The sequence below is a fragment of the Emys orbicularis genome, chromosome 18, assembly GCF_028017835.1.
Source record: "Emys orbicularis isolate rEmyOrb1 chromosome 18, rEmyOrb1.hap1, whole genome shotgun sequence".
Classification (NCBI taxonomy): domain Eukaryota; kingdom Metazoa; phylum Chordata; order Testudines; family Emydidae; genus Emys; species Emys orbicularis.
The window spans coordinates 2,580,071-2,600,109 of record NC_088700.1 but is presented as its reverse complement, the minus strand read 5'-3'; the positions used below and the strand labels follow the sequence as shown (position 1 = coordinate 2,600,109).

Genomic DNA, 20,039 nt, shown 5'->3' with positions numbered 1-20,039 from the left:
CACAAATGATTCTTTAACATCTTAATTTAAATAAATAGAGGAAAAAGGGAAATTTCTTTTGAATAACTTGACCATTTTATCACATGTCAATGGCAGTATGCCTTATCTATCTAGACGTTTTAATTGGATAGTTAGGACATGTTAGTTAACAGGTGCAAAGATCACACCTTTAAATCAAGTTGCATCTGATTAATATTGCAATATCTGATTATATCATCATATAGGTACATATTTGGCAAACACTTCTTACCAACCTTCATTTTTAATTAATGGAGTTATCCCATCTCCTAGAACTGGAAGGGACCTTGAAAGGTCATCGAGTCCAGCCCCCTGCCTTCACTAGCAGGACCAAGTACTGATTTTGCCCCAGATCCCCAAGTGGCCCCCTCAAGGATTGAACTCACAACCCTGGGTTTAGCAGGCCAATGCTCAAACCACTGAGCTACCCCTCCCCCCCTTTAAATTTCTAACATAATGAAAGATTTTAAATACTATGATACTTTTTTGGTTTATTTAGCCATTAAGAAGCAAATAAGTTGTTCACTAAATACTTAGCTGCTGTTGTACTGTAATGGACTGTGCAGATTTCCTTTCCAACTGAGGTTTCTTCAGTTTGTTTTGTCATTTAGAGAATTTCTGGATCATGGCCCGCAAGTACATTCCTGTGAGTTGGGATGTTCGAGGAGACATTGTTGAATGAGTTCTGCTATTGAATAGCAATGCATTCTGTGCATGTTTATGTATGGGTGGTGCTAGTTATGAGAGTCTCTTTAGCAGAAAAGGCAAATTGAATAGTGTAGAAGACAGAATCCTCTTTATTTCACATAAAAGCAGGAATTTCTGTCGGTCATGGGGCTACTAGACCCAAACACTTATTTTAAACTGCAGCATAGCTTAGTATGTGTTCTGATAAATCTTATTCACATGTACTCCTTTGCTCACTGAGCACTGACCTGACCATATAATATGTCAAAATGGGACTCCTTTCCCCTTTCTACCTCCCTGAGTCTGAGTGTCATCATGCTGGCCTCCACCATTAGAAATTAGAAGGGTAATCCTGAGGGTGTTCTCCCTCCCCCACCTCCCCTCACCCCAGTGTGGCACTTTGGGGGGAGCTTTACCGTTATTAGTGAAATTAGAGTAACGTTTAAGTTACCAGAGCTGAGGGCAGCTTTAATGTATGTGGAACTGGCCAATATGATGTCACTGAACCCTCCAAGTGCATGTGAGAAATTTTGAAGATGACATTATCAATTTGAAGTGTTTTACAGTGATGAAGGATGGCCCAATAACTAGGGATGTTGCCTGGGGTTTGGGAGGTGGGGCTAGATTTAAAATTTTTATTAAAAGCTAATGTTAAAAAAATTATAGAATACATAGGTTCAGAAAAGAGTGTCTGTACATCTGGGTATAGTGTTTAGATTGTCCACAAATACAAAGTTTGTTTTTAAAGTCATATGATACATAGAGTACATAATCAGCAATAACCCAAATTGAGGTGAATAGATTTAACAATACAGTTTAGATATTAGAATCCGAGTACTCAGGTACATCCCTCATGAAAAGTTGTACAGAGATTTGGTTGTGGAAAGCAAAATATATCAATGAGTGGAGATTGTCCTTCAGTAACTGAGAATTAGGTTCGTTGTCCATTTAGAAAATACAGTCCAGGAAGAAAGTAGGGATCCATGAGGAAAATAGGGATCAAAGATAGGTAGGTACTGTAAATACAGTAAGTCATAAACTTACAATTATCACTGGTTCTTAAATGTTATCAAGAAGTTTTTGATAACTTTTCAGTATTCAAATTCTTTTTGTCTGTTGGAGTTTTAAAAAATAGCAGCTCTATATAATGTGAAATTCTTCCTGTATTTTTCCTTTTGCAGTGAGTACTGTGTAGTCCTCTCACCCTCAAAGATGGTGAAGCTGGATATTCACACTCTGGCTCATCACCTCAAGCAGGAACGACTCTATGTAAACTCAGAAAAGCAACTTATTCAGAGATTAAATGCAGATGTATTGAAGACAGCTGAGAAACTGTACCACACAGCGTGGATTTCCAAGCAGCAAAGGATTAACTTGGACAGACTTATCATAACAAGGTGATAAATGCTCTGTGGGAAATTGAACTCCTGAACTCTTGTGAATTAAAAGAATTCCGTGATTCTTTTCATACTGTATATTGAGCACAGCAGGTGATTCTAATGATAAAATTTTAATGGCTATAAAACCATTCTAAAAATTATTCTAAAACAGGAAGTCTGAGTTGTCAGTTTTGCTCTTAAATATGATGTGACTACTGGTAGTTCAAACACTCTACCTTTTAAAAAAACAATTTATTTATTTATTTTTGACCTTTGTGTGTGTGTGTATATGTTGCATCTCTTCTGATTGGTAGTTCATAGTAAGAAATTATGTTTTTATTATTAAACACTCAAATTTGTTGTTGTAATGAAGCTCATACATTGACTAATGTTCACATTTTTTTTTTTAAACTTACAATAAAGATTGTAGATGTTAACTGCTATCTTTTTTTTTTTAAAAGGAAAAATTCTTGCAGTGTATTTTTTACTCTATTGTCTAGAGCAGCATTTTTCAAAGTTCGGGTCGCAACTCAGTACTGGGTTGCGGCATGTAAGGCACTGGGTCGCTCTGGTCAGCACAGCTGAATGGGACGTTAAAAGTCCCTTTGGTGGTGCTGCCCAGCTAAGGCAGGCTAGTGCCTACCTGTTCCAACACCGCGCTGCGCCCTGGAAGCGGCCAGCAGCAGGTACGGCTTCTAGGTGGGAGGGCCACGGGGCTCCGTGCGCTGCCCCCGCCCCAAGCACTGGCTCCAAACTCCCACTGGCCAGTTACCAGCCAATGGGAGCTGGGGGGGAGGGAGGGGCGCGGTGCCTGCGGGCGAGAGCCGTGCGGAGTCGCTTGCGCACCCTCTGCGTAGGAACCGGACCTGCTGCTGACCGCTTCAGGCGCAGTGTGGTCTATGGTGCCAGGACAGGCCGGAAGCCTGCATCTGCACCCCAGCTGTGCCGCTGACCGGGAGCCGCCAGAGGTAACCTCGCGCCCCAATCCCCTGCCCCAGCCGTGAGCGCCCCCCCAGAACCCCTTCCTGTACCCCAAGCCCCTCATCCCGAGCCTGCACCCCCAGAGCCCTGACCCCCTCCTGCACCCTGCCCCACCCCGGAGCCCCTGCTGCACCCCAAAACCCTCATCCCTGGCCCTACCCCAGAGCCTGCACTCCCAGCCCAGAGCCCTGATCCCCTCCTGCACCCCAACCCCCTGCCCCAGCCTGGAGCCCCCTCCCACACTCCAAGCCCCTCATCCCCAGCTCCGTTGGGTCGCGGGCATCAACAGTTTTCTTCAGTTGGGTCCCCAGAAAAAAGTTTGAAAACCATTGGTCTAGAGCTCCTGGTAATAGATTCAGAATGCTGCTGCTTTTAGATTTAATTGTCTATTAAAAATTAGGGCTGTCGATTAATCGCAGTTACCGCATGCAATTAACTCAAAACAAATTAACATGTTATTTTTTTAAATGAGCCTTAATCTTACGTCTCTGGAGATGGGATGCGGTGGTGGCGGGGAGGTAGGCAGGCATTGCCTGTGCCAGTGGGCAGAAGGCGGACAGGGAGAAGAGACTGTGGGCAATTTGGGAGAGCTGGTTAAACACCTTCCGGGGGAGGAGGAGAGAAGAGCCCGGCCTTAGGGGTGTGCAAGGGAGGCTACCGCCCAGGGCGCTGTGCTGGAAGGGGTTAGGGGGGAGGGGGGAAGCTGCTATATGCCTCTGGGACAGGGATACCTGTGCTACACTGCTGCTCTTGGCCAACCTGCTCCGGACCGGGAGCCTGCCTCCTGTCTGCTGCACAAAGTGGGGGAGAAGGGCCTATGTTGGGGTATCCCCCTCCTCCTGCCCGTGTACCCAGTCGCCACTGAGCTGAGGTGGGGGATCAGGGAGAGCCTGTCTGCTGCTGGCTCAGGAGTGAGTGCTGCCAACAGCAACTGCTGCTGGCTGAAAAAAGCATTAAAGTTTCTGAGTGCTCCGTTTAAAGAGACAGTGCTCCCCCAACACACACACACAAATATTTGTAATAAAAAATAATACAAAGTGAGCACTGTACACTTTGTATTCTGTATTGTAATTTAAATCAGTATATTTGAAAATACAGAAAACATCCAAAAATATTTAAACAAATGGTATTCTATTCTATTATTGTTTAACAGTATGATTAAAACTACAATTAATCGGGACTTTTTTTATCTTGTGATTGATCGCAATTAATTTTTTAATCGTTTGACAGCCCTGTTACAAATAATTGAATTATTTCACTGTTTTTTCTCTGAAGTGCCGAAGCTTCTCCTGCTGAATGCTGCCAGCATGCCAAAGTCTTGGAGGACACACAGTTCGTTGATGGGTACAAGCAGTTGGGATTTCAAGAGACTGCTTATGGAGAATTCCTCAACAGGTTGAGAGAGAACCCTAGGCTTATTGCTTCCTCTCTGGTTGCTGGAGAGAAACTCAACCAGGACAACACACACAGTGTTATTTACACAGTCTTTACCTCCATCTATGGCAATTGCATCATGCAGGAAGATGAGAGCTACCTCCTTCAAGTTTTGCGTTACTTGATAGAATTCGAACTAAAGGAAAGCGACAATCCCAGACGGCTTTTGAGGAGAGGCACCTGTGCATTCAGCATTTTATTCAAACTTTTTTCTGAAGGACTCTTTTCTGCAAAACTCTTCCTCACTGCAACATTGCATGAGCCAATCATGCAGCTGCTGGTGGAAGATGAAGACCACCTAGAAACAGATGCAAACAAATTGATCGAGAGGTTCTCTCCCGCACAACAGGAAAAACTCTTTGGGGAGAAAGGCACTGAAAGATTCAAACAAAAAGTCCAAGAAATGGTGGATTCCAATGAGGCTAAGTTAGTGGCTTTGGTGAACAAATTCATTGGTTATCTCAAGCAGAACACATACTGCTTTCCGCACAGCTTGAGATGGATTTTATCACAAATGTACAAAACACTCTCCTGTGTAGACCGGCTGGAGGGTGGGGAGGTGCGAGCAATGTGCACGGATCTTCTGCTTGCATGTTTCATTTGTCCTGCAGTTGTCAACCCAGAACAGTATGGAATAATTTCCGATGCCCCAATAAACGAGGTGGCAAGATTTAATCTGATGCAGGTATGACTTCCTTTTTTATGTTACTCTAAACAAATGAGACCAGATAAGAACGGCCGTACTGGGTCAGACCAGTGGTCCATCTAGCCCAGTATTTTGTCTTCCATCAGTGTCCAATGACAGAAGCTTGAGAGGGAATGAACAGGGCAATTTTGAATGATGTATTCTGTCATCCAGTCCTAGCTTTTAGCAGTTGGAGGTTTAGGGACACCAGGAGCATAGAGTTGTGTCCCTGACCATCTTGGCTAATAGCCATTGATGGACCTATTCTCCATTAATTTGTCTCATTCTTTTTTTAAGCCACCCAGCAGGCTATCAGTTGCCGGGCAGTTCAGCTGTCCCTCCCCCCACTGCCGTGTGCTGCTCCTGCCCTCTGCCTTGGAGCTGGTCCCGGGAGTCTCCTGCTTGCTGTGCGAGGGCGGGGGAGGGGGGGAGAAGAGGGGTGCTAATGTCAGGGTGTCCGCCCGCTCCTGCCCCCCATCTTCACAGAGCGGGTGGGACATGACAGGGCTCAGGACTGAGGGAGCATGCTGGCAGCAGCTGCTGTCTCAACTTGCTGATCTACTTAAAAAGGTAGAGTACTTAGAGTGGGGTCAGCGTACTTAAAGGGGCAGTGCGTGTGTCTCACACACACATGGTCTCTCACTCACTCACTCTGTCTCTCTCTGCCATGCTGTTTCTCCTCCCTCCATTCCTGCTGCCTTGTAGAGTGTGAGGCTACATTAACAACGTGTTAACCCTTGTGGGCTCAGACGAGTGCTAGTTCATCATTTAGCAGTAAGGCATTCCCTGGGAAATATTCCACCATCTCAACCAAGCAAAATTTCCCTGGAACCTAAACCCCCCCCCCCCCCCCCCCCTACATTAATTCTTATGGGGAAATTGGATTCACTTAACATCATTTTGCTTAAAGTAGCATTTTTCAGGAACATAACTACAACGTTAAGTGGGGAATTACTGTACTTTTAGCCTTCAGAGCATCCCATGGCAATGAGTTCCATATGTTGACTGTGTGTTGTGTGAAGAAATACTTCCTTTTGTTTGTTTTAAACCTGCTGCCTATTAATTTCATCACGTGACCCCTAATTCTTGTGTTCTGTGAAGGTGTAAATAAAACACTTCCCTGTTCACTTTCTCCATGCCTTTCGCAATTTTATAGACCTCTACTATATTCCCTCTCGGTTGTTTCTTTTCTAAATTGAACAATCTGGAAGATGTTGGATACCCCAGTCATTTTGGTTGCCCTGCTCAGTACTTTTCACAATTCTAGTATGTTTTTTGAGATGGGGCGACTAGAACTGCACCTGGTATTAAAGGTATGGGCGTACCATGGATTTATAGGATCTATTATCTGTCTTACATTTCCTAACATTGTTTGTTTGTTTGTTTGTTTGTTTTTTAATGGCGCTGCACACTGAGTGGATGTTTTCAGAGAACTATCCATGATGACTCCAAGATCTTTCTTGAGTGGTAACAGCTAATTTAGACCCCATCATTTTAATGTATAGTTGGGATTATTTTTTCCTGTGTGCATTACTTTTCACTTAGCAACATCGAGTTTCATCTGCTATTTTGTTGCCCAGGCACCCAGTTTTGTGAGATCCCTTTGTAATTCTTCACAATCGGCTTTGGACTTAACTATCTTGAGTAATTTTGTATCATTTGCAAATTTTGCAACCCCATGATTCACCTCCTTTTCCGCAGTATAGGTCCCAGTACAGATCCCTGGGGGACCCCACTATTTACTTCACACTATTGTGAAAACTGACTGTTTTTTCCTACCCTGTGTTTCCTATCTTTTAATGACTTACTGATCCATGAGAGAACCATTCCCTCTTATTCCATAACTACTTAGTTTGATTAAGAGCTTTTGGTGAGGGATATTATCAAAGGCTTTCTCAAAGTCCAAGTATGCTTATCAGCTGGATCCCCCTTGTCCACATGCTTGTTGACCCCGTCTGGTTGTTCTAATAGAATGGTGAGGCATGATTTCCCTTTACAAAAGCATCCATGTGTCCAGGGCTTTGGAGCGGAGCCCGGAGCTGGAGCACAGAGCAGCTCCGGAGCAGTGGAGCTGCAGGTTTTTGCCTGGAGCTGGAGCGGAGCTGGAGCACAGCTCCAAAGCTCCTGCATGTGTCTGATAATTCTGTTCTTTACTATAGTTTCAAGCAGTTTGCCTGGTACTGAAGTTAGGCTTATTGGCCTGTAATTGCCAGGATTGCCTCTGGAGCTTTTTAAAAAATTGATGTTACGTTAGCTACCCGCCAGTCATCTGGTACAGAGGCTGATTTTAAGCAATGAGTTATGTACTACAGTTAGTAGTTCTTCAATTTCGTATTGGACTTCCTTCAGAACTCTTTGATAAAATTAATAGTAATAAGTCACCAGGACCAGATGGTATTCATCTGTTTGTTCCAGCCTCCTCTATTGACACCTGAATCTGGGACAGTTCCTCAGATTTGTTACCTGAAAAGAATGGCTTGTGTGTGGGGATCTCCCCCATATCCTCTGCAGTTAAGACAATGCAAAGAATTAATTAGCTTTGCTGCAACAGCCTTGTCTTCCTGGAGCGCTCTTTTAGCACTTCAATCATACAGTGGCCCTACTGATTGTTTTGGCAGGCTTCCTACTTCTGATGTAGTTAACTTTTTTTGTTGTCAGTTTTTGTGTCTTGAGTTAGTTGCTCTTCATATTCTTTCGTGGCCTGCTTTATAATTGACTTGCCAGAGTCTATGCTCCTTTCTATTTTCCTCACTAGGATTTGACTTCCAATTTTTAAAGGATACGTTTTTTGCCTCTTATTTCTTTTTACTTCACTATTTAGCTATGGTGGCATTTTTTGTTATTACTGTTCTGTTCTTTGTTTTTCAAATTTGGGGTATACGTTTTGTTTGAGCCTCCTATTATGGTGTTTTTAAATAGTCTCCCTGTAGTTTGCCGGTGTTTCACCCTTGTGACTGTTCCTTTTAATTTCTGTTTAACTAACTTCCTCATTATTGTACAGTTCCCCTTTTTGAAGTTAAATTCGACTGTGGTGGGGTTATTTGGCATTTTTTCCTCTACAAGGATGTTAAATTTAACTACGTTATGGTCTCTATTATTGAGCAGTTCAACTATATTTAACTGCTGTCCATATCCTATTCTCCACTTACGACTAAATCAAGACTTGCCTCTCCCCTTGTAGGTACCAGGACAAGCTACTCCTTGGTGTCTAGAAATTTTTCTCTCCATTCCTTCCTGAGGTGACATGTACCATGTCAATATGAGAATAATTGAAATCCCCCATTATTATTGTGTTTTCTGCCTTTATAGCCTCTTTGTAGCCTCTCCCTGAGCATTTCACAATCACCATCACCATCCTGATCAGGTGGTTGGTAGTATATTCCTACAGCTATACACTTATTGTTCAACCATGGAATTTCTATCCAGAGAAATTCTATGGGGCAGTGTTATTCATTTAAGATTTTTACTTTGACTCTGTGCTTTCTTTCACATAGAGTGCCCCATCGGTATGACCTACTGTCATTCCTGTATATTTTGAATCCGGGTATTACCATGTCCCATCAGTTATCCTCCTTCCACTAAGTTTTTGTGATGCCTATTTATATCAATATCCTCATTTAATACCAGGTATTGTAGTTCATCCATCTTTGTATTTAGATATCTAGCAGTTGTATATAAACACTTGTACATTTTGTATTTAAATGGGGCTGTTTTGCATTTGACTGTTCCTTACTAGCTCCTGTCTATACTTTACCAAATTCTTTCCTATTGTCTTTACTAGGACATAGAGATCCCCCTTTAATAAATTCATTCCAAAGGGATTTTTCTGCCTGAACTACGTTCTGCTTCACACCTGTCAGCTTTCCTCCAAACCTTAGTTTAAAAAATCCTCTACAGTCCTTTGCAACCTATCCTCATATCTGAGATCTTCTAAGCATTTATTGGGGCTATTGTTAAAGTATTTTTACTGGTTTTACTAGGGATAAGATGATGAATACTGATATAAAAATATTTCTGCTATTATGATTCTGAAGAGGCAAATTTTAAAGCTTGAATACCCATTTGTTTTAAAATGTTGAGTTTTAAAAGACATTTATTGATGTTTTTGATTGCCGCTGTTGAAGTTGAGAAATATATAGCAAACATCTAAACTCTGCTTTAAAAGGCAATACACCTGCTTTTATAAGGGTGAGAGCTGTAAAGTATAAATATTTGTAAGACTGGTCTAGCAGCGCTTGTGAATTTTAATACCCTTCCACTTTTGCTAGCATATTTGTATTTTTTGCTAATCTGCACTAACTGAAATAATAGAATTTCATACAACTGTAGGACTGGAAGGGACCTCGAGAGGTCTTCTAGTCCAGTCCCCTCTATTCCAGGCAGGACTAAGTCTTATCTAGAACATCCCTGACAGGTGTTTGTCTAACGGGCTCTTTAAAATCTCCAATGATAGAGATTCCACAACATCCCTAGACAATTTATTTCAGTGCTTAACTACCCTGACAGTTAGGAAGTTTTCCTAATGTCTAACCTAAACAGCCCTTTCTGCATTTTAAGACCACTGCTTCTTGTCCTATTCAATCTCTTCTCATAGGTCATGTTTTCTAGACCTTTAATCTTTTTTGTTGTTGTTCTCTGTACTCTCTAATTTGTCCACATATTTCCCAAAATATGGCACCCAGAACTGGACACAATACTCCAGTTGAAGCTGTATCAGTGCAGAGTAGAGCGGAAGAATTACTTCTCACATCTTGCTTACAACACTCCTGGTAATACATCCCAGAATATTATTTGCACCCCCCACACCCCGGTTTTGCAACAATCAACACTGTTGACTCATATTTAACTTGTTATCCACTATGACCCCCAGATCCTTTTCCACAGTACTCTTTCTTAGGCAGTCATTTCCCATTTTGTTGTGTGCAACTGATAGTTCCTTCTAAGAGGAGTACTTTGCATTTGTCCTTATTGAACTTCATCTGATTTACTTCAGACAGTTTCTCCAATTTGTCCAGATCATTTTGAATTTTAATCCTATCCTCCAAAGCACTTGCAACCCCTCTCAGCTTGGTATTGTCTGCAACTTTATAAGTGTACTCTCTATGCCATTATCTAAATCATTGATGAAAATATTGAACAGAACTAGACCCAGAACTGATCCCTGTGCGACCCCACTCGATATGCCCTTCCAGCTTCACTGTGAACCCCTGATAACTACCCTCTGGGAATGGTTTTCCAACCAGTTATGCACCCACCCTTATAGTAGCTCCATCTAGGTTGTGTTTCCCTACTTTGGTTATGAGAAGGTCATGCGAGACAGTATCAGAAGCCTTACTTAAAGTCAAGATATACCACATCTACCACTTTCCCCCCATCCACAAGGCTTGTTACCCTGTCAAAGAAAGCTATTAGGTTAGTTTGACATGATTTGTTCTTGACAAATCCATGCTGACTGTTACTTATCACCTTCTAGGTGTCTGCAAATTGCTTGCTTGATTATTTGCTTAATTATCTTTCTGGGTACTGAAGTTAAGCTGACTGGTCTGTAATTCCCCGGGTTGTCTTTATTCCCCCTTTTTAGCTTGGCACTATATTTGCCTTTTTCCAGTCCTCTGGAATCTCTCCCATCTTCCATGACTTTTCAAAGATAATTGCTAATGGCTCAGATATCCCTTCAGACAGCTCCGTGAGTATTCTAAGATGTATTTCATTAGGCCCTGGTGACTTGAAGACATCTAACTTGTCTAAGTCATTTTTAACTTGTTCTTTCCCTATTTTAGCCTCTGATCCTACCTAATCTTCACTGGCATTCACTACGTTAGATGTCCAATTGCTACTAAACTTTTTGGTGAAAATTGAAACAAAGTCATTTAGCACTTCTGCTAAATGTCTGTCTCTTTTGTCCTCTGAATGGATGTACACCATGTTGCTTATTGGGCAACTACTCGCTGTATTAACACTTTAGAATATGCCTTCAGGTGACAGAATTTATTGTCTTTGTGCAAATGTTTTGGGAACTTAATATTCATTAGTGGTATTAAATAGCACCCATTTGACTAAAAAACTACTGCATGTTCCTTGTACATGAGGCAAAACATGGCATCAGTGTATGTAAGTGTAACTGATATACTGACTGATGAAATTCATTTCAGTAAGTTTTGTAGAGCAGGGAGAGTGTTTTACTGTTTGCACAATGCATAGCAGAAGGGGGCCTTATTCCTGACTGGGTTCTTTAGATGCTGCTGTAAAACAAGGGATCACTTATACACCTGTGATATCATTTTTTGTATATTTTTATAGGACTCACAATTTTATAAGCCTCTTGGTGACAGGTTATGGAGGGTTATTTTTCAGGAAAAAGATGTTAAGCAGTGTACAAACTGAGTCAGAGGTTTGTGTTCTTTCCATGTGTGTCTAGCAAAATTTACATGGCCTTTAAAAATCTTCAGGTCTAAGACCTCTAGGTTCAACCCTCATCCCTTCCATATTTGCTGTGAAGAATCAGAGCCTAATACTCCAGCATAGGCTTAAAAACATATGGAAAATAACGGCTTCGCATGCAATATTCAAACAACTGGCTAGGATTTCTTTTACAAATAATGAAATAATTTCAAATAAGGTACTATTATACATTTGTTCATTGAATGAAAGATGGAATTAAAACAAAGCAGCCTTTGAGTTGGGAGCAAAAAAAAGTACACAGTTTTCTTAATAGAAGAAAATACTCTTCCTGTTTAGATAACACAAATAGCTTTTAGTGAAACTTTCATACAATCATAGGATTGAAAGGGACCTCGAGAGATCATCTAGTCTAGTCTCCTGCACTCATGGCAGGACTGAGTGTATTTCCACATAGAACATTTTACTTTGGGCCTAAGAACAAGTATGAGAAATTTTAGCCCCAAAAGTAACTCTGGGAAAGTTTATATGTAAATTAAAAATAGTAGTTTAAAATGGAAGAGCTTTCTCATTTGATTCCTGTATTATGATCTATCTTGTTGTTCTGTTATGGTTTCTGAAATATTTGCCCAAAGTGTTCTTTTTCCATTTTAGGTCGGGAGACTTTTGCAGCAGTTGGCAATGACAGGTTCTGAAGAGGGAGATCCGCACATGAAGAGCAACCTTGGCAAATTCGACAAAGTAAGAGTCACAAAACAGTACATCTGTACATATTTGACACTTTGCCTTTCTGTAGCCCCTCTCATCTGAGAATCTCAAAGCACTTCACAAACAAATAAGCTTCACAGCCCTCTTATGAGGTAGGTGAGCAGTACATCTAATTTATGGGTAGGCAAACTGAGGTACAGGTTAAGTGACATCTGTATGGTCACATACAGTCAGGGTCAGAGCTGGGAATAGAACTTGGAGTCATGCTTCCTGACTACTAGACGCACACTACCTTGTTGCTTAAATGACAACATTAACAAAACGTCAAAATATGGCACTTTCTAAAACAGATACGAAGTGATTTTTTTTTTTATAATTTTCTCTGCTGAATTTAGCATAAACTACTTTTCATTTAAGGGGACACCATGTAGTCAATTAAAAGAAAAAATTGCACACCTGCCCATGGATCTTCCTGTCAATTTTTTGCCTCATTTCCTCTCTCTTCCTCCTCACCCCCCACCCTTTTTAGTAAATTGTTTACTCTCCTTTCTTAATGTATGAAGGATGCACACACAATAGGGGAACTGACTCTACGGAGGAAACAGTGAAACTAACTATACGCAATGTGCTGTCAAATGCAAAAAGCAAACTAACAAACTTTTTTGCTCATTTCTTTCAATCTCTCTTGCTACTTGTAATGAAACCTAGGTAAACATTGAGCCAGATGTGACTTTTAAATTGACAGTTCCCTTACTTGCCTATCCCTGTCCCCTATAATTTTGTTTCACTTGTAAACTATGCTCAGCTGGTTCCTGAGGAAGGAACAATTTAAATACAAGTTCATTACTGTGAGCTAGTTTAAGTCATCTAGTGCCATTGCATAACAGCATTTTTAAAACTGTACTTAAATATTGAGGACTACAGAATCTATTTAAACAAGTGAGACTTTCAAATGCAGATATGGAGTGAAGGGAACTAAATTTTTTGCATAATTTTGTACTTACTCTTCATTGGCTAAAAGATGTTTGATTTGCTATACATATAAGAAGCAGCAAAACTGATATTCCCATGTAAATTATGTATATACCTCTTGTACCTTTGTGTTCTTCTGTAGCTCTAAAATTTGAAACCATTCACTGAAAAAACCTATGTCTTCTCCTTGCAGAGCTGTGTGGCTGCTTTCCTGGATGTTGTTATTAGTGGGCGTGCTGTGGAAACCCCTCCGATGTCCTCAGTTAACCTTCTAGAAGGGTTGAGTAGGACTGTGGTTTATATGACATACAGCCAACTTATTAATCTGGTAATATCCTGGTTCTTCAATAGGAGTAATATTTTCCTGCACATACTTGCAGGAGAGAGAGATAAGTGGGTGTAGTAGGTTAATACGTAGCTTCATGCTCCCTTCCTAATTATACAAACTCTCTAATTTTGTAGGTTGGTTTTATGCGAAATGTAATGTCAAGTGACCAACTGAAGGAAGATCGGATGGCTCTGGAAAACTTGTTGGCAAACTTACCCCAGAACAAACCCGGGAAAAGTAGCAGCCTTGAAATGACTCCTTACAATACCCCACAACTCTCCCCTGCAACTACCCCAGCTAACAAAAAAAATCGACTGCCTATAGGTGAGGAAGATTGAGAGAAATTCTTACTGCAAAATCTTTTTGTTCATAGGCTTTCCTGCACCCTGCATACACTTCTTCAGCATTTCTTCAGTCCTCTTGTAGGATATGCTTAAGTTTTCTTCACACCACTTCCACTGTGTGTGTGTTTGTGTGTAGCATAGTTGTCATTGAATCAGACTTTATGTAATGAAAATATCTGTTGGATCATCTTTCTGGTGTAACCACTCTAGCAGGACTGTACTTTTACCATATTTTTCTTCTAGTACCTTGTCTAGTCAAGTTTGAAATTTCCCAAATGATGTTTCCACCACTTTCCTTGGAAGAATATTCGATAATCTAATAGTTCCAATTCATAGTGTAATTTTTCCTTTACTCCTACTTACACCTCTTAGACCAGACTGAATTTTAGCGTATTCATATAGTAAATGAAGTTGTAGGGTTCCTAGTTCGCATGTAATGTAGACTTAATATAATCTAATCAGCATATGTTAGTGAAATGGTGCAGGCCAGTGGATAGGAGAGAATGAGTGGTGGTGAGGATAGTGCAGTTGTCAACATTGATACAGAGAGGGTTTGAATATGAGGAGAAAGTAGAAGGAAAGACGGATGTTCAGGTTTTGCAATATTTAGAGAAGTGGCAGAGTCTTTGCAATAAAATGCTGGAGAGACAGGAAGAGATGGGAATCTGGTCAGTTGGGGAGAGGTTAGGCATGGGGAGGTAGATTTAAATCATCACCGTGGAGGTGATGAGAGTGGAGATGATCACTCAAGCGATGAGAGTGGAGTGGGGAAGAAAGTCAGGGTGCAGACATTTGGCAACACCAGTATGGAAAATGGGAGGAAGGGGGATCCATTGAAGATAATGCTAAAAAAGTGCTAAGCAGTGTAAGAGGGGAGATTGCCTTGTAATTATGCTGTCTTAAATCTGGCTACTGATGTAATGTAGCGCATTCTCTTCTGAAGCATAGAATTTCATGATCTTATACCTTTTCAGCTCAAAAATATCCCATCTCAAAATGTGACACATTTTTCCTCTAGATCCTAAAGTATTGCACTCTGTTCTAGTGTTTACTTATATGATTGGAATATTGGTATTCAGTAGAAAAAGAGTTTGGTATTTATCTGTAACATAGGGCAAAAATATTTATACTTAAAATAGTAAATTAAAGGTAGCAATTACTAAAACCTCATTTTGGTACCATGAGTTATCCTTACCTCTCTGTGCACAACTGCTATTCTAAGTTTACATTAGTGAAGTAACAACTTGTTTGTATTTATTTTACAGTTTAAAATATTTTTGTTGTTCAAAGGCTTGATTTTGTTTCTGTTTAATGCTGTCGAAACCCAGGACAACAGTTGGCAGCCATTACTGCCTGGGATACTTCTACCACCAATCTCTCAGCTCACATTAATCTAGTAACCCCATTTGGTGGGTAATGGACTCTTTCCCTTCTTCATCTATGCAAAACTTCTATTCACTTCATAAAACCATGCTTCTCATGCTTGTCTTTAATTTGCTTTGTGCCAGGCTTCTTTGTTTGTTCCATTACGAAGGCCAATTCCTATGTAAATAGCTAGAAAAATGTAGTAACCTAAAAAGCCTACTCTCCCTTTGATGCATGATAATTGAAGGTAAAAATTTAACTCTCAAGTTGCACATTTGGCCTCAGCTCCCATGTTTCAACTGAGGAAATTGATGCCATGCTGCCAGCCCCTAGATAAGATAAGGAACTTCAGGTCCTTGACTCTTTCTCCAAGGTGTCCAGAATGGGGAGAGGAAGAGAAGATTATATTAAAAGGAGTTAGAGAACCACAAAGTAATCAGGATGGTGTTATGATTTTGCTTTGCCATGTGTTTGTCAGTTCCTGATGATGTAACATCGGGTCTTCCGGTTTGTGATTTTTTGTGTGTGACTTCCTGCAGTTCTTCTTGCTGAGTGGCTCTCCAGTGCAAGGTGTGGCATACCACTGTTCTGAATGACTTATTTCTGTTACCAGCACCTGCTCTGAACAGGGTAGAACCATCCTAGGCCAGGCTTAGAGTGGCATTTTCCATTTTCTTTATGCCATCACAAAAATTATAAATTAGCATGCCCAAGAGGTAAAAAGAATAAGGGCTTACCAGCTTTTGCTTATAAGTGTTTGACACATTCCATCTAGTGTACACTGAAAAGGACTTGCCCAATAAAGTCCAAAACTGTTTTAAACGCCCTAATAAAAGGTTTACTCTACAAAACATTGAAAGCCTTCAGTAATGCTGCTTTAGAACCTAGTCGTGCAAGGGGCTGTGTGCCTCTTGCTTCTGTTGACTGTATTGGAAAGTGCTCAGCAACTCATGGGATGCAGGGCCTTAATTCTTTTGTAGTGCTGTACATTTGGCTAGAAAGTTTTATTTGTTGGTTTGTTTTTAAGTAAGAGTTCAGGTAGCTGCTCTAAACAGCACTGTCTGAATTGCTGCCTGTGTGCCTTCCCTTACAGTGAGAGTTGTGTGTCTCCTATGAATTCTTTGCCTATTCTTGCAGGCATTCCGGGATGGGCACCAGCTAACATATGTTGAGTAACTGTCACTGATGTCTGGGTGTAGTCCAGAGAGTTTGCTGGTGAATGCTAAAGGGATACGCTTTATTTATTTATATGGTGTCCCTAGCCTCCGTTTGGCAGAAGCTGGGAATGGGCAACAGGGGATGGATCACTTGATGATTATCTGTTCTGTTCATTCCCTCTGGGGCACCTGGCATTGGCCACTATCGGAAAACCGGATACTGGGCTAAATGGACCTTTGATCTGACCCAGTATGGCCGTTCTTATTAAAGTAGTGCTCTAACAGTTCTTATTAAGGATCTGGGCTTTAGGCACTATACAAACATGTAGTAGCAGATGATGCCCCAAAAAGCTTAATTTGTAATCTAATAGTTACTTCATGGCCTAGTGCAGGGGTTCTCAAACTGGGGGTCAGGACCCCTCAGGGGGTTGTGAGGTTATTAGGTGGGGGGTTGTGAGCTGTCAGCCTCCACCCCAAACCCCGCTTTGCCTCCAACATTTATTATGGTGTTAAATATATAAAAAGTGTTTTTAATTTATAAGGGGGGGGTCGCACTCAGAGGCGTGCTATGTGAAAGGGGTCACCAGAACAAAAATTTGAGAACCACTGGCCTAGTGCATAGCATTAAATAATCAATCTTGTCAGAGGTCTTGGAGATTAGAATTTTAAATGGGGAGCTGTTTCTTAGACATTCAAGTTTAAAAAAAAAAAAAAAAAAAAAATCTCTCTCCACTTCATCTTTCTCCTCCCCCACCCCCCCCGCCCCCATATCTATCCTCTACATCAGTGGTCCCCAATGCAGTGTGCCCGCCGGGACATTTATGTGAGCCCGCCTACTGAGAAGGACAACCAGCCGCCGAAATGCCGCGAGAAGCAGCAACGCCAAGAAGTGTTGCCACCGAAATGCCGCTGTTCTCAGCGGCATTTCGGTGGCGGCGCTTCTCGATGTCACCGCTTTTCGGCGGCTGGTCGTCCGGAGCCCGCCACACTCTTCTGGGAACATGAATGTGCTATTTGCAACAGAAAGGTTGGGGACCACTGCTCTACATTGTTTCTGAACAGACTTCTTAGCCATAAGAAGCTTGATGCCCTTCTAGCTGGTAACAATAGGGTCTTTAAGTTTCCATGCTTGTTGAATTCAGCAAGGGCCCAGGCAGAACCCATAAATGGTTCATTGCACAAATGCAAAAAATTGCTTTTCCAGGTGTTCTTCATTTGTTTGTCTTGATCTCCTGGTGCTTTTTGATGAGCATTTTCCTATTATTTAATGCAATGGAGATCTCTTATCAATGTAAGGTGCCTTTAGGTCATGAGGCTGTGAGGTTGGCATGACTGCAGTTTGTAGGAAAAAAACCCACCACTACTTAAAAGGTATTTTAAACATGGGAACTAAAGTGCCTTTGTGGTGGTGCTCTGTTTTTGCAATGGTACAGAAGTAGAGGGGAGTCTCTCTTGCAAAGGAAGAATGTGTGCAGAGAACCTAAAGGGAAAGCTGTCCTGCCCATCTCGGGCAGGAATATCTGGGGGTTAATGGAGAAGCATGGTACATTATATGCTTCTTAAGCCACTATGCTACAAGTCTGATATTTTCACAGTAGTGCAATATTTAAATAATTACATAGCCCCAGTGTCAGTTTTGCACATCCCCAGTATCAATTTCCACCTTTCCAGAAAGTTGTAAATTGTACTTTGCATTTTGCCCATTCTTTGATATGCATGCGCTAACATCACACTTGTGTATTTGTATAGCATTTGTAGATACTCTGAGAGTTTAAATATTGAAAACCTTCATAACACTCTGTATTTTAACATGCATCATTAGCTACCCGTAGCAGAAATAGATCAAATATTCCAGTGGACCAGCATGGAGACCATGAAGGATCCTCCCAGGATTCTATACAGGAAGTTCAGCCAGAAGAAGTACTGGTTATTTCTTTGGGAACAGGTCCGCAGCTTACTCCGGGGATGATGTCAGAAAATGAGGTATGAACAAGGTGTCAAATATAAATCACATGCTTTGAGAAATGAAGAATGTATATTCAGACCATGAAATAATACTAAGTTTGTGACAAACTAAGACAAGGTTTAAATTGGAGAATTAGGGCTAAAACCCTTTATTTGTTTCGCTGTATTTAGGTGTTGCAAATATTCTCCAAACCACAACTGATTTCTATTTGTAATGATTAATACAGCATCCAGATTAAACAGGTAGGTGGGTATGCCAGAGCCTTCCATTCAGATTCCAAGGCCAGAAGGGGCCATTGTGATGTAGATTGACATCCTGTATACAGGCCATAGAACTTCCTCAAAATAATTCCTAGAACATTTTAGAATAACATCTGATCTTGGTTTTAAAATTGCCAGTGATGGAGCATGTACACCCCTTGGTAAATTGTTCCAATGGTTAATTACTCTTACTGTGAAAAATTTTATGCCTTGTTTTCAGTCTGAATTTGTCTAGTTTCAACATCTAGCCACTAGATCATGTTATATCTTTCTCGGCTAGATTGAAGAGCCCATTTTTAAATATTTGTTCTGCATATAGATATTTAGAGATTGTAATCAAGTAAACCTTTAACCTTGGCTGTGTTAATCTAAATAGATTGCTCTCTTTGAGGCCATCGCTATAAGGCATATTTTCTAACCCTGTAATCCTTCTCATGGCTCTTCTCTGAACCCTCTCCAATTTATCACCATCCTTGAATTGTGAGCACCAGAACTTGACACAGTATTCCAGCAGCAGTCACACCAGTGCCAAATACAGAGGTAAAATAACCTCTGTCTTCCTAATCAAGATTCCCCTGTTTATCCATCCCAGGATCACATTAGCTCTTTTGCTCACAGCATCACATTGGAGCTCATATTCAGCTGATTATCCACCATGACCCCCAAATCTTTTTTCCGTCTCTGCTTCCCAGGATAGTCCCCCGTTTTGTAAGTATGGCCTACATCCTTTGTTTCTAGATGTATACATTTACATTTAGCTGTTTTAAAACACATATTGTTTTCATGCACCCAGTTTACCAAGCAATCCAGATAATCTGACTCAGTACCTATCTTCATTATTTACCACTCCGACAATTTTTGTGTCATCTGCAAACTTTATCAGTGATGGGTTTATGTTTTCTTCCGGGTCATTGATAAAAATGTTAAATAGCGTAAGGCCAAGAACTGATCCCTACAGGACCCCACTGGAAACACAGCCTCTCAATGAAAATTCCCAGTTTACAGTTACATTTTGAGATCTGTCACTTAGCCATTTTTAATCCATTTAACATGTGCCATATATCGTTCTAGTTTTTTATTAAAATGTTGTGGGGTGCCAAGTCAAACACCTTTCAGAAGTCTAAGTATATTACTTCAACACTATTACTTTTATCAACCAGATTTGTAAATTCATCAAAAAAAGATATCCAATTAGTTTGACACAATCTATTTTCCATGAACCCATGTTGACTTGCATTAATTACATTGCCCTCCTTTAAGTCTCAATTGAGACTAGGATCAGTGTCTGGCTGGCAGGCCTGTAATTGCCCAGGTCATCCTGTTTATTTTTTTTAAAAATTGGCACAACATTACCTA

General features: G+C 40.9%; 1 protein-coding gene across 1 annotated transcript in view; it reads left to right on the top strand.

Annotated features, from left to right (window-relative positions):
- The window catches only part of GAPVD1 (GTPase activating protein and VPS9 domains 1), a 63,704-nt gene that overhangs the window by 21,967 nt on the left and 21,698 nt on the right, over positions 1-20,039 (top strand). Inside the window, exons 2-7 of the mRNA XM_065418970.1 lie at positions 1,887-2,102; positions 4,341-5,184; positions 12,238-12,324; positions 13,457-13,591; positions 13,726-13,915; positions 18,280-18,440. Of these exons, the coding sequence (XP_065275042.1) occupies positions 1,887-2,102; positions 4,341-5,184; positions 12,238-12,324; positions 13,457-13,591; positions 13,726-13,915; positions 18,280-18,440 (1,633 nt within the window). The remainder of the gene's footprint in view (positions 1-1,886; positions 2,103-4,340; positions 5,185-12,237; positions 12,325-13,456; positions 13,592-13,725; positions 13,916-18,279; positions 18,441-20,039) is intronic.